The sequence below is a fragment of the Caretta caretta genome, chromosome 8 (assembly GCF_965140235.1).
Source record: "Caretta caretta isolate rCarCar2 chromosome 8, rCarCar1.hap1, whole genome shotgun sequence".
NCBI lineage: Eukaryota > Metazoa > Chordata > Testudines > Cheloniidae > Caretta > Caretta caretta.
In genome coordinates this window covers 15,001,279-15,014,807 of record NC_134213.1, presented here as the reverse complement: position 1 = coordinate 15,014,807, position 13,529 = coordinate 15,001,279, and the positions used below count along the sequence as shown (strand labels likewise).

Below are 13,529 nucleotides of genomic sequence, written 5' to 3'. Positions count from 1 at the left end.
GGGAGGGGGAGAAGCAGAGCTGCAGTGGGCTTGCTGTTCCAGGGAGGAGGCGGAGACGAGGTGGGGACGGGCCGTGGGGAAGGGGGTAAAATCAGGGCATATCCCCTCCAGCTCCCTGCAGTGAGCCGCTCAGGGCAAAGGGCTGGGAGCACCCCCATGACCCCAGCCCACACTCCCAGCCCTCTGCCCTGACCCGTGCATCTCCCCACACGCACCCAGCCCTCTGCCCTGATCCCTGCACCCCCACATGACCCCAGCCCTGACTCCTGCACCCCCCTCACATGCTCCCAGCCCTCTGCCCTGACTCCTGCACCCCCCACACATACCCAGCCCCCCCCACACCCTATGTCCTGACTCTTGCATCCCCCACATTCCCACCCCCACCCTGAGCACCAAATGGGAGCTGCCCAGGTAAATGGTCCACCCCCAAACCTCCTGCCCCAACCCTGAGCCCCCTCCCTCATTCTTGCTCCTGGCCAGACCCTACAGCCCAACCCCCAGCCTGCTCCTTCACCCCCAGCCTTGTGCTCAGTGCACTCTCAACCTCAGTTCAGTGCAGAGAGAGAGGAAGAGAATGGGTAGAACCAGGGAGAAGGTAGGTACCCACTCTACGTGGGCAGGGCCGGGATCCCAGACCGGCAGCGGGCTGAGCGGGGCCGGCAGCCGGGACCCTGGTTGGCAGGAGCCGGCGGACGGAACCACAGACCGGCAGCAGGCTGAGCCGCTCAGCCCGCTGCCGGTCTGGAGTCCCGGCCGCCAGCTCTGCTCAGCCCGCTGCCTGTCTGGGGTTCTGACTGCCGGCCCCTTGCCAGCCGGGGTCCTGGCCTCAGGCCCCGCTCAGCCTGTTGCTGGACTAGGTGAACGGAACCCCAGGCTGGCAGTGGGCTGAGCGGGCCGGCGGCATAAGATCAGCATTTTAATTTAATTTTAAATGAAGCTTCTTAAACATTTTGAAAACCTTGTTTACTTTACATACAACAATAATTTAGTTATGTAATATATAGACTTATAGAGAGAGACCTTCTAAAAAAATGTTAAAATATATTACTGGCGCGCGAAACCTTAAATTAAAGTGAAGATATAAATGAAGATTCGGCACACCCCTTCTGAAAGGTTGCCAACCCCTGGTTTAAATGGTTAACTTTTTAAATGATATTTAGATCCCTAATTTCAATAGCATTTCAAAGTAACATGGTGAGAATTCAATTTGGTAACTTGGGAAGAGAATTCTGTTCCTGCCTCCTCTGTGGCCTTCCTACCCCTGACTGTATGTGAAAGCCTCTTTCCTTCTGCCAGCAGTTTCAGAAGTACAACAGAGCATTCTTCTCAGTGGATCAGTGATTCGCTGAGATTTAGCAGTTACAGAGAAGCCAAGTGTTTGAACAACATAGTTTAGGTTTGACTATTGAGTGCAGTTATCAAGGGGTGTTTGGGGTGGAAGGAAAAATTCAGGATACTAAGGCCTGACTCTTATTGGCCCTACACTGGCGTTACAGTGGTGCAGCTCCATTGACTTCAGTGGAGTTACTTCCGATTCTCACCAGTGTGAGATCAGAACCATATCTCAAATGAGGTAGGGGAATAGGCATCAGTTGTTGGGTGAACATGCCTCCCAGAGTCCCTCTGCCAGCAACGCTTTCCATGACAGCTTGGCCATTTTCCCAGCTGCCACAAGACCTATGGCAGCTTGGGTACAATTGCCCTAAACTGCACCCAGGACCAAACTGTCGTTCAGTAGCCCCAGCACAGAGAAACAAGATGCCTCTCCTCTTCTTATTGCCCTGGGCTTTGCACAGGCCTCTGGATGAACTGGGGTCAATAAGAGCATGCTTTTGAAGTCTTTCCCAAGTCTATTACAGATGAAGATAAGAAGGTTTAAGGAAATCCTAAATGTTGCCTCAACTAAAGTGAGATTTTCTGCTTTCAAAGATAATTTTGATACAAAGCCAGCCTAAGAGAAAGGGTGTACGTATGGGAAATAGTTGCCCTAAATAGCTTTCTCCTTATTGCTGAATTCTAAGCATTTCTTGAAAACCAGAGTTTTGTGTTTCTCCCTCAGCTTGAACGAACAGGTTAGTTTTATATCCAAGTATCTTGGTCTCGGTTACAGGGGTTTCTGAATCCCTAAGATGTTCGAGCTGTAATGGTGTGTGGGGTGTACAGTCTTCTCTCCAAAAACATATTTGCAAGAATTGTTTTCAGGCTGTGGCGAGGAGGTGTTGGCACTGGTGTTTTGAGATGTGCAAAGAATGCCTGTAAACAATATTAAAATCCCTACAGACAGGTATCTTTCCCTTGTTCAAGCAAGAATTGATTTCCTGTGTTTATTGAGTGTGCCTGTTTACTGATTCTTTCTCTGCGTGTGATGGCAAAGCTGCTAGATTTGGTAAATTTTATTGTTCTTGGCAGATGTCCTAAACTACAAGAGAATGTTGGGAGTAGGGAATGGAGGGTTATGCTGTTTTAAGTGGAAAATTCGTTCATAGTCACTTGGCCAAACTGTGTGTGATGATTCCAGAAAACTGCTCTGGGAAACAAGAACAAGCTATGCAGCTGGACAGCCAGGGTTTAATATATCCGAGTGCATGTATCTTCTGAGTGCTCTTGACTCACTCTTCTGGTCTGCTATATCACTTATTGTGGCTTTAGTATTGGCAGACCTCTTCATGGCACTACTCATTCGGCTTTGCCTAGTGCTCAGATTACCTGTTATTAGCTTTGCAGTAAAACATGTGTCTGAAACATAACAACTCTAAAGCACATGGCATTGAAAAAATATTCAGCATGACGCAACTGAGACAACGTTCTCACACTTGCACGTGTATACACCCGATATACGTATTGCCGTAAATATTTCAGATTCTTCCAGTAGATTTGCAAAGGGGTTGGGGGGAGGTTTGTTTTAAAAACTGAACAATGGTTTATGAATATAATAATATAAACAGCAGAAAACAGAGCTGGCATGTAAGTGGTTCTCTGCGTGGCAGCTTTATCCCTTACTGTGGCATTGAAACATCGTACTTTTCTGTTTGCCCATTTCTTAGTCTTAGAGCAGTGCAGTGGCACTTTCTCCTGGGTTTTTGCAGTAAGTGTGCAAATTTAAGTGACTCTGTCTTAGTCTTTGCTTTTCTGTATAGTTGAAGGGGTATTGTATTTTCAAAGCAGGTTGTATTTGCTATTTCATATTTCATATCTGGAGTTAACCTTGACCAGATGGGGCATAAAAAAGAACAACTGCCAACAGGATAGTCCATAGCTTATGATGAGTCTAAAGTAACCCCCTTTCTAAAGGTAATTTTGAAGTTTATTGACCCTCAGAGTCTTTGCAATGAGCATGCAGGCTATGATAGGCATTTGTGGTCAGGAACACTCTGAGAACAGTCAGTTCCCAGAGAGACTTTCCTGCAGGATGACCTCCAGATTGCACATACAATACAGACTTCCACTGTGTTCAGTGGCTGGGATTCAACACCAATTTGACTGCAGCTCCTAGAGTGCCCTCCTGCAGGGTACTGGTCCTCCTAACCCACTTTCCAGCTGCCATTGGCCTTTCGGTCTGCTTTGGTTGCATACTGGTCCCCTCCCATATCCTCTGTCCTGCACTCCCTGGAAGACTGTGAGGGTAGTTTGGGCTTTTGCCTGCAGTGAGTCCTGCCCTGTTTTCCCATTTCGAGTGGTGGCACATCCTGTGCAGGCAGCCTTCCCTACTATTCCTCAGCCGAACTCTGCCTGGGAGCTTCTGATTGTTGGGTGGGGAGAGGCTGGAAAGCAGCCATGCAGCTGGAGCAAGACAGGCTGGTAGTAGAGGGGTAGGTGAAGAGGGGCAGAGCGAATTCTCTCCACAAGCCTGCGAGGTGCATGCTTTACATGGGTAGGAAAAACAGACATGCAGAGGTTAAGAAGTTCAGCAGTGAATCAAAGGCAAAGCCAATGCTCAAAATCATACACTGAAATCAAAGGGAGTTTTGCCATTTACTTTAGTGGGAGAAGTATCAGATCCTTAATCTCATGCAGAGGCCATTAGACTGCATCACTGAAGTCAAGAGAATTTGCTTTTGCTTTCATCAGAGCTAAAATTAGCTTCAGGTGTACAAAAATAAAACCACCTTATTTTAAATACTTGACTAGTACACTTTTTTTTTTAAATGATGCTTTTGCGGTCTTGAGTCCCAGTGCCCTGGAATAGGGATGAGAGCGAAAACTCCTTCCCAGGATACCATTCTCCTTGAAGTGCACCTCTCCTATTGCTAACCCCCCACTCTTTTAATCCTGTTCTTGTTTAAAAAAATAAAAACTCCCTCCAGGTCTGGAATCTTTGTGACACTTGCTCTCATTTCTTTTCAGAGACAGGTGCATCTCTTCTGTGTCCTGCCTTATCTCTGTCATCATATAGAGCAAACCAGGCCTTGCATGGGGCAGTGCAGAACATTGCTACTGTAGAGTTTCCAGCAGAGATCATGAGAGGGATGACAGCTATCATCCTGTTGGATGTATTTTTGAATAACAGAGTCTCTAAATTTGAGGCAGGGATTTTTGAGGAATGGGAGCTGCGGGAAGTGGAGCTGCTTCCCGCAGCTCCCACTGGCCAGGAACGGTGAACCGCGGCCACTGGGAGCTGCAGGTGGCTGTGCCTGCAGATGGTCAGTGTAAGCCCTGTCTCGCGGCCCGCCAGCGGATTGCCCTGGAGGGCCGCAGGTTGCCCATCACTGACCTAGGTCCTGTTTCTATGAAAATTAGGGATTCTTGACTCATCCTTATTAGGGTATCTGAGTGTTATTTGTACACAGGGTATTGAGTTTTTTTCCTCTCCGAATATCCTGCAGATCCCAACTTTATTGAAGATGAAGTCCTGGATACTGTCACTGCTGTTGACCTGCATTAGCTGCACATGGCACACACAAGCTGAATTTTTCACCTCTATAGGTAAGGAAAGAGTCAGTGCAAAATAACCTGATGTTGGAGCACAGTGTATAAAATTCTTTAGTGCACACAAAGAAGGTTCTCTTTTGGTAAGCCTCACACTGTAACCCTATCAGACAGGGTTTACATTAGAGAATGTTACACTATTGCAAGCCTAATGCAATTGTGTATAGCAGGATTTGCACTGGGGCCACTTACTCCCTCTAAGCCTCACCAGTGATGAGCAAACTGGTGCAGATTTCTCTCATGCAGACAGGGCCTCAGATTTGAATAAAACACGCAAAAAGGGAAAAGATGACTAATTCCTTGCTGTTAATTGGCATTGCGTATCTGTTCTGGCTTGAGTCTGGCACTTAAACCTTACCCCTGAAGGTTTAATGCTAAATCACTGAGTAGCTAGGAAACCTTTTTAATTAAAAAAGAAAAAAAAAACAACAACATCAAAAACAAAACCTCCTTACGTGTAAGAACTTCTTAGAATTGGGAGCCTGCTATGGTAGATTTGAATAAACAAAGAATGATGACTTCACATGAAATTTAACAATATGTAATAAAGCTTCATGGTAAATTTACTTTCATTTCTTGCCATATCATTATGACTGTTTCTCTCTCACCTCGGATACAATGACTACATCATTGCCCATCTTGAATAGATTGTTTTTGAAAAGTTCCATTTATAGACAGATAAAAATGAACCACAGGCAGGATTGACAATTGCTTCTAGTAAATCTGTACTCCCTGGTTTGAACTCCACACAGATGAAAAGTTACAGAATATGTTTTACCTATATGATTAAAGTGGACTTTGTATACTATGGCTGAATTATTTCTGCTTCCCTCTCTTCAGTGTGACCTATGTTCTGCAATGAGAATTACTTAAAGCTGTTTTGCAACAGATGTCAATTACTGCACATGCTGGGTGCAAAAAGAGGGCAAAACTAAAATCATGTGATTTCCCCGCGGGGCCCCCCCCTTTTTAAACAAGTCTTTTCAAGTTCTCCTATAAATTGTCCAGTAAATTAATCAAAAATGTCACATAGAATAGCTGGAAACTTTGAAAACAATCAGACTAGTGATCCTAGCCCAGGCTGCTTTAGTTTCTTCTGTTTAATAGCCCTGTCTCAGTATACAGACCTCAGAACACTATTGCTTATGCAGGTAGATTGTTCAAAAGCACATCAGAGATTGAGAAGCACAAGTCCTATTAACTTTCAAGGGGACTTATGCTTCCGTATCTATAATGCTGTACTGTGAATAGTGCTCAATATTCAATTGTGATTTGAATGGCTTCGAAATGATTTATGCCCCATTTAAATCAGTGGAGTTACACTGGATGGACATCATGCCTTGATTAGACTTCTGCTTTATTTTGTAAAATTCCTCAGTCGGAAGAAAGCATATTGAGTCCCATACAGAACAGATTGCTCTAAGCTGCATTTAAATATCTGTGATAAAAACAGACAGAAACTTATTGTTGGTAGTCTTTTTTTTTCTTGGCAGTTAAAGATAACTATTGATAGGCAGTTGTTGTGAATGACCTTCTCCTTGTCTTGTATTTCCCCATTTGCAAGTCTGACCCAGGCTGAACAGAACTCATTTCTGGATTTCACCTAGGACTGCTGCTTAATTATGCTTCAGTCATAATTACTTAGTAATGCTGAAAAGAAATCTGTAGCTGTATTTGTCAGTCTAATCAACTCATACGTGTACGTGTTCAGCTTTGGTTGCCAAAAATCAAGGTATCTTATGTGTAAAACACAAAATGAAGTAAGATTTGTATACTAGCAATCTCCATTAGGAGACTTTCTGCACATCGGTTAGTCTGCGAGTGTTAGACTGTAAGTCTTTTATATTTGTTGTTTCCACAGTTACTATTTGCAAGCCACATACCAAGGAATTATAATTCTAACTAGTGCATGTGGCATTCACTAATAAACTAGCACTATGACCTAATCTGTGTCCACATGCAGAGCAGATGCCATGGCAATTATTTTGACCGCTAACTGTGTTGCTTCTAACCGTAATTGTGTCAAATCGCTTTTGACTGCACACAGGTGCAAGTAACTAATATTAAAATCATTCAAAGGCAATGAAGCAAAGTTCCTCCAGAAGACATTAAGGCTGACATTTTCAAAGCCACCTAGAGGATTTGGACACCTGGTTTTAACAGGAATTCAGTGTCCCAAACTCTAGGCTTTTCTCATTTTAGCCTCAAAGTAGTAAATTGCTTGAGCCTGAATATGTTGATTCTTCAAGCTGTTTTACTAACCCTAGAGTGTCTGGGATGTTTCCCCTCTTCTGTGCCCATGGGAAAGGGTAGCCCCTTGTTTTACTTGTGTAGTAAAATTTCTCCTTCCATTGTAGGTCAGATGACAGACCTGATTTATGCAGAGAAAGATCTGGTGCAGTCTTTAAAGGAATATATTCAAGCAGAAGAATCTAAACTCTCTAAGATTAAAAGGTAAGGGGAAGGATTGCATAACAAATCTGCACTTCTCCATTATTTATATGTTGACTGTACAATATCACCTTTTCTCTCTCTCTCTCTCTCTCTCTCGGATAGTACTGCCACTGCTTTCCCCAGTGCCTGACCAAGGGAGAGGGATAAATAAGAGCAAGCAGGCTGAGGCTTATTCCAGCAAAAGCAGGGGTGAGGGAGATCCCCGCTCTAGGTGTTCTTTTGGATCTTTGTAGTACTCTCAAGTACTAGCAATGGCCAAGAGTGCATTTTCCATCAGTTGAGATGTTGGAACTTTTCCTCTCTCAAGAAGACTCTGCCATAGTTATCTGTGCACCTCTCAGCTGGACTGTGTCAACATGTTATGGTTGAGCTACCCTTGCAGACCACTCAGAAGCAGTAACCTTAAGGAAGAACATGGCAGGCTGCTTGTTTAGCAGGCCCACAATGAGCACTTTGCACCCATGTGTTCCATGCTGCACTGATTATATTTACTTCCAATGCGGATCAAGGTGGCCTCTGATCTATAAATTCTGATATATTCTGGGCCCTGGCTGCCTCAGAAGCCACTTTTCTCCTTCTACATGGTCCTGACAGCTGAGATGTTCCTGCCAATCATCCCTGTTTAAATGTCCCTAAAAGTAGATTGTATGAATTTGTTACTATTCATCTATTTAAAAAAGAAAAAAGTAAGTTCACCCAGAGCATTGAGTGTTGGCATGTGTTTTCTGAATAGGGATTACAGCATCACAGATAGAGTAACAACACTCAGATAGTTCTATAAAAGATTTAAAGCCATTTTTTCAGGGCTAGGTCTTAGAAATGTTATTCACCTATAATTGGGGACAGATTTTGTAAAGTGCTCAGAACTCAGCAGTTCCACTTATTCTCAATGGGAACTTCTGGGTGCTGAGAATTTATGAAAATCTTGCCACATCATTTAAGTGCTCCAATGGCTATTGAGCTCTCTTGAAAATCTGGCCATTAGGGGAAAAGTAATATACATCCCTTATAAGTTTTGAAATCCAGTCAATATATTTTCCTTTAAAGGGAGATGGTCAAGTCAGTTTAGATTTCAGATGTAGGTTTTTGTTACAACGAGCTTTTGCATAAATGTCAGCAGAAATGTCTTTTGTGTATGTTTTTAAATTTCAGTAGAAATAGTTAATTAAAAAAAATAAATTCCCCTACAGTGAATTCCCCCAAAGCTCCTTAGATACTAATTATAGGCAAAAATGAAACTGCCATATTATGATAAAAATAAGGACCAGATTCTACCACATTCACTCACTTAATGTGGTACTTTACTACTCAATTGGTCTCATTGGTTTCAGTGGAGCTGTTTACAAAGTAAGATACTACTCGACATGATTATCAAATTTGGCCCTCTTGTACAGCAAAACCCCCCAAACAATGTAAATAGTGAAAATTAAATTACTAAAATTGAAAGAATATGAAAAATCTAAAGAATGTTACTAGGAGCATGGGTAAAGTAATCTGCTTTGATGGGTACGTGGATTTTAATCTGACAGGATCTCTTTAAAGTATCTCTGAAGAATTAGTAGCTTTGGATTCCATTTTGACCTGGGACATTATAATACACAGAAAATACATGAGCAACTTGGGGATAATTGCACAAATTTATACTAAATTATCTCTGTCAGTTGGAAACATCATTACATTCGTGACCCCTCTGATTATGAAACTGCAAGCTTGCAAGTGGAAGCTTTTGGACTGTGCTCAAGGATCTTGCTTAGAGCAAAGCTCTTTTATTGTTCACTTTTTAGTTTTGCCTCGGTAGGGTGCTCAGTTCCCACTGCATATTGGAGAGAGAAATGTGAAGCTCTGGTGCATGTGCAATGGTTCAGCTAAGAGATCAGATAAAGCCGGGGATGAGAGCACAACTGTAGCATTGGTGAAGTACCATATATCGGACTAAAATAAGAGTTCATCTATGACACTCAAAAGAATATTAGGACTCATCACTATCATTTTTTAATTTGCCAACTTACTTCTGCATGAGCGTATGATGGAACTATGTTCATTAACCTATTGTTAGAAGAAAAGAATCCTAATAACTTGAAAAATGAAGAGGTCTGTCTTTCCATCTGTGTGCATGGATGACTCCCATAAGAGCCTAAACAGCTTTTGAAAAAGCAAACTGATTTTGTGGTGGTGATAGTGAGGTGTAAATGAGAGTGACTTTTTAAGAATTACAGTGTAGTTCATCTTGCACAATGTATCTTTTTCATAATTCAACATAATATAAATTGTTGGTTGAGACATTAATGCAAATAAGATTTGTGCCCAGTGGCCTTACAGGTAGGAAATATTTATATTTTGTTGCAGTTAAAAAAAATCAATTGTGCCATGAGTCACCCTTACAGAGTTAAAAGTAAGTGGCTGGCTATATATAGCAAAGACAGCTGGCTATATATAGCAAAAGGAGCAATTCCTTTTTAGATGTGATGATAATAGGGAAGACATGCCTTCATAAAATTATCTCAGATTGAGACATACTATTCTTTTTCCAGCTGGGCTGAAAAAATGGATGCACTGACTATGAAATCAGCTTCCGACCCAGAAGGTTATCTTGCACACCCAGTAAATGCATATAAATTGGTGAAGCGTTTAAACACCGATTGGCTGGAATTAGAGAATCTAGTTCTTCAGGACTCAACAAGTGGTAAGGTGTTAAAGGGAAGAAAATAGTTTCTGTGACTTTGCTGCAACTCTGCTTTTTCCTTCCCCGGCTCATATACTGGAAATCTGCAGACTTAATTGTTGTGATTTCAGATACTGTTGCCTGAATTGTGTGAAACTTACAAACCAAGCAATAACTTATTGTTTACTGGCTACCGTTCACCACTTCCCAGCCACCATTAGACATTTCCCTTTGATCAATACCCTGATCTGTCCTAGAAGCAGTGCCATTAGTTTGATTATGGCAGAAGCCCTTCATGCTATTTTAGAACATCGGGCAGAGGGAAGAAGAGTATGATATACCAAAAGGTCCAACTATTAGGACAGTTTTTATTTAAAGCTTTTTTTTTTCTTGAGACTTCAGCTTTATAGGAAAGATCTTATTCCACTCAGTCTTCCCAATCTGTTTTTATTCTTTTTTCCCTTCTCAGCACTCAGTAGTGCTAGTCTTTGGTCTGCCTTGGCCTTTGGATCAGTAGATAGAAGGACTTAAGAATCAAACTCTGCTGCCCAGACTGGATCTCCAGAGGCTTCTGATCTGCTCCAACATAAACAGCTGGCAAACATTATAGAGTTAATGTCTATATATTTGTCTATTATTCATGAGTTTATCCTTCTAAAAATGTTCCGTAGCTTACCCTGCTTCTTACGACATATTCTTCACAGAGAACCTGTCTTAATCTTGCTTTCTTAAGCTTAAACATTTTTTGTCAGTTTATTTTTATTGGACTTTCTGAAAGTGAAAGAAGAAAAGGAGGAAATATTTTTCTTTGAACTCGACTGCATGTTTTCTCTTTCCATTCTGCTTATGCTAAAAGTTTAGATGCTTTGAAGTCTGTCTGTTCAGCCAAGCGTTTTATAGCTGTCCTGGAACAAATACAATTATGAACTTTTCTAACAACTAGATCACTAATTCCACTGAGCACTTACTCCTGTCTTTAATTTTGCTCTTAAAGATTTCCCTGTAATATTTTGTAAAATCAATACTATTGTGATTGATGTAACACTTAAAATTAAAATCAGAACTTCTGTTTTCTTCCCTTATTATTTTTTTTACAACCTTTCATATAATTTTGGATAGCTCAACACTTCAATTTATTTGCATAATACACTTAAAGTTCTTCCTTTATGCAACCTATTTTGTTAGTTGCGAGTATCCCTTTAAAATGAATGCACTGTGGCTCTGCTGTTGATGTTGTATGAAAGAGGTGGGCAAACTATAGCCTGTGGGCCATATCCAGCCTGTGGGACCGTCCTGCTCGGCCCCTGAGCTCCTGGCCAGGGAGGCCAGCCCCCGGCCCTTCCCCTGCTGTCCCCCTTCCCCCACAGCCACATCACCGCTTGCGCCCCGCCCACCTCCCAGGCTTTCCAACAAGCCTGTCCTGCCACTCTGAGCGGCATGGTAAGGGGAAGTGGGGGGCAGGAGGTCCCGAGGGGCAGTTAGGGGACAGGGGGCAGTCGGATGGGGCGGAGGTTCGGGGAGGGGGGCAGTCAGGAGACAGGGAGCGGGGGGTTGGATAGGGGGTGGGGTCTTGGGGGGGTCCCAGACTTGTCAGAAAGTAAAGAAACTTAGGTCATTTTCTCTCTTTGTTAGAGATGGGTTGAAGCAGTTGGAAAATACATAATCAGGCGTGAATCTCATCCCACGTACCAAACTAAAGTGAGATAAGTACTCAGTCTCTCCCCAAACACCCCCTTTGTGTCATCAATGGGATGTGGGATGGTCTGAGAGCCTCTTTTGGGTCATCTGAGGTCTTCACATCTCACAGAACTCCTATGGGTTAGCAGATGCTTGAAGTTCACAGAGTTTGGAGGCCTCCAGAGAATGCTGAGATCCTGCATCTGCCTTGGTGGAGTGTTGCCAAAGGAAAAGTGAGGGAGGATATTGTGGAAGCAGGAGGGATGTTAGGAAAAGGCATTATGGGAAAATAAAAATTATTAGGGTTAAGGCTATAATATCCATCGCCCTACTTTGTTAATGGTGCATCACACGAGAACTGAGCATCTTCTGTTAATGTCTCTCATTTGAGCTCATAAGCTTTGCCTTTAAACCAAAAGGTAAAGAACAAGATATGTATATAACTGAAGAGTCTGACAAGAGGACTGTTTATGTTTAAATCTCAACTGTTTGATTCCCACTGAGGATGTGTTGCAAAACAAAACGCATGTTTCCAATCCTGGGCCAGTCTGGTATTGATTATATGCATATGAGTTGTGGAGTTAACTGTTTTCTTCTTTTTTAACTGAAAGGTTTTATCGCGAACCTCACAATTCAACGTCAGCTCTTCCCAACTGAGGAAGACGAGACAGGTGCTGCTAAGGCTCTGATGCGTCTACAGGACACATATAGGCTGGACCCTGAGACCATGTCTCAGGGGAGACTACCAGGTAACGCTACAGCAGCCTCCTCTGCTTTAAGATTCAGTTTGTATTGAAGAAGTGATTTTATTGACATGTTCATGATGGCAGCATTTTAGGAGACTGGGCAAAAATTTCAAAAGCACCTGAGAAGTTCCTTTTCAAAAGTCACTTAGAAGCACTTGCAAGCCTGAATCTCATAGAATATCAGGGTTGGAAGGGACCTCAGGAGGTCATCTAGTCCAACCACCTGCTCAAAGCAGGACCGATCCCCGACTAAATCATACCAGCCAGGGCTTTGTCAAGCCTGACCTCAGAAACGTCTAGGGAAGGAGATTCCACCACCTCCCTAGGTAACGCATTCCAGTGTTTCACCACCCTCCTAGTGAAAAAGTTTTTCCTAATATCCAACCTAAATCTCCCCCACTGCAACTTGAGACCATTACTCCTCTTTCTGTCATCTGCTACCATTGAGAACAGTCTAGAGCCATCCTCTTTGGAACCCCCTTTCAGGTAGTTGAAAGCAGCTATCAACTCCCCCCTCATTCTTCTCTTCTGAAGACTAAAGATCCCCAGTTCCCTCAGCGTCTCCTCATAAGTCATGTGTTCCAGACTCCTAATCATTTTTGTTGCCCTCCGCTGGACTCTTCCAATTTTTCCACATCCTTCTTGTAGTGTGGGGCCCAAAACTGGACACAGTACTCCAGATGAGGCCTCACCAATGTCGAATAGAGGGGAACAATCACGTCCTTCAATCTGCTGGCAATGCCCCTACTTATACATCCCAAAATGCCATTGGCCTTCTTGGCAACAAGGGCACACTGTTGACTCATATCCAACTTCTCTTTTTCAACAGTATGTATCCGAAGAAGTGAGCTGTAGCTCACGAAAGCTTATGCTCAAATAAATTGGTTAGTCTCTAAGGTGCCACAAGTACTCCTTTTCTTTTTGCGAATACAGACTAACACGGCTGTTATTCTGAAACTTCTCGTCCACTGTAACCCCTAGGTCCTTTTCTGCAGAACTGCTGCCGAGCCATTCAGTCTCTAGTCTATAGCGGTGCATTGGATTCTTCCGGCCTAAGTGCAGGA

The 13,529-nt window shown here is 43.0% G+C and overlaps 1 protein-coding gene across 10 annotated transcripts in view; it reads left to right on the top strand.

The window, feature by feature from the left end:
- P4HA2 (prolyl 4-hydroxylase subunit alpha 2) overlaps window positions 1–13,529 on the top strand; it is a 54,670-nt gene that overhangs the window by 12,438 nt on the left and 28,703 nt on the right. For all 10 annotated transcript variants that reach the window (XM_048861338.2, XM_048861335.2, XM_048861337.2 and 7 more), the window contains 4 exons: window positions 4,824–4,923; window positions 7,284–7,380; window positions 9,912–10,063; window positions 12,331–12,468. In XM_048861338.2, coding sequence (XP_048717295.2) covers window positions 4,824–4,923; window positions 7,284–7,380; window positions 9,912–10,063; window positions 12,331–12,468 — 487 coding nt within the window. The remainder of the gene's footprint in view (window positions 1–4,823; window positions 4,924–7,283; window positions 7,381–9,911; window positions 10,064–12,330; window positions 12,469–13,529) is intronic.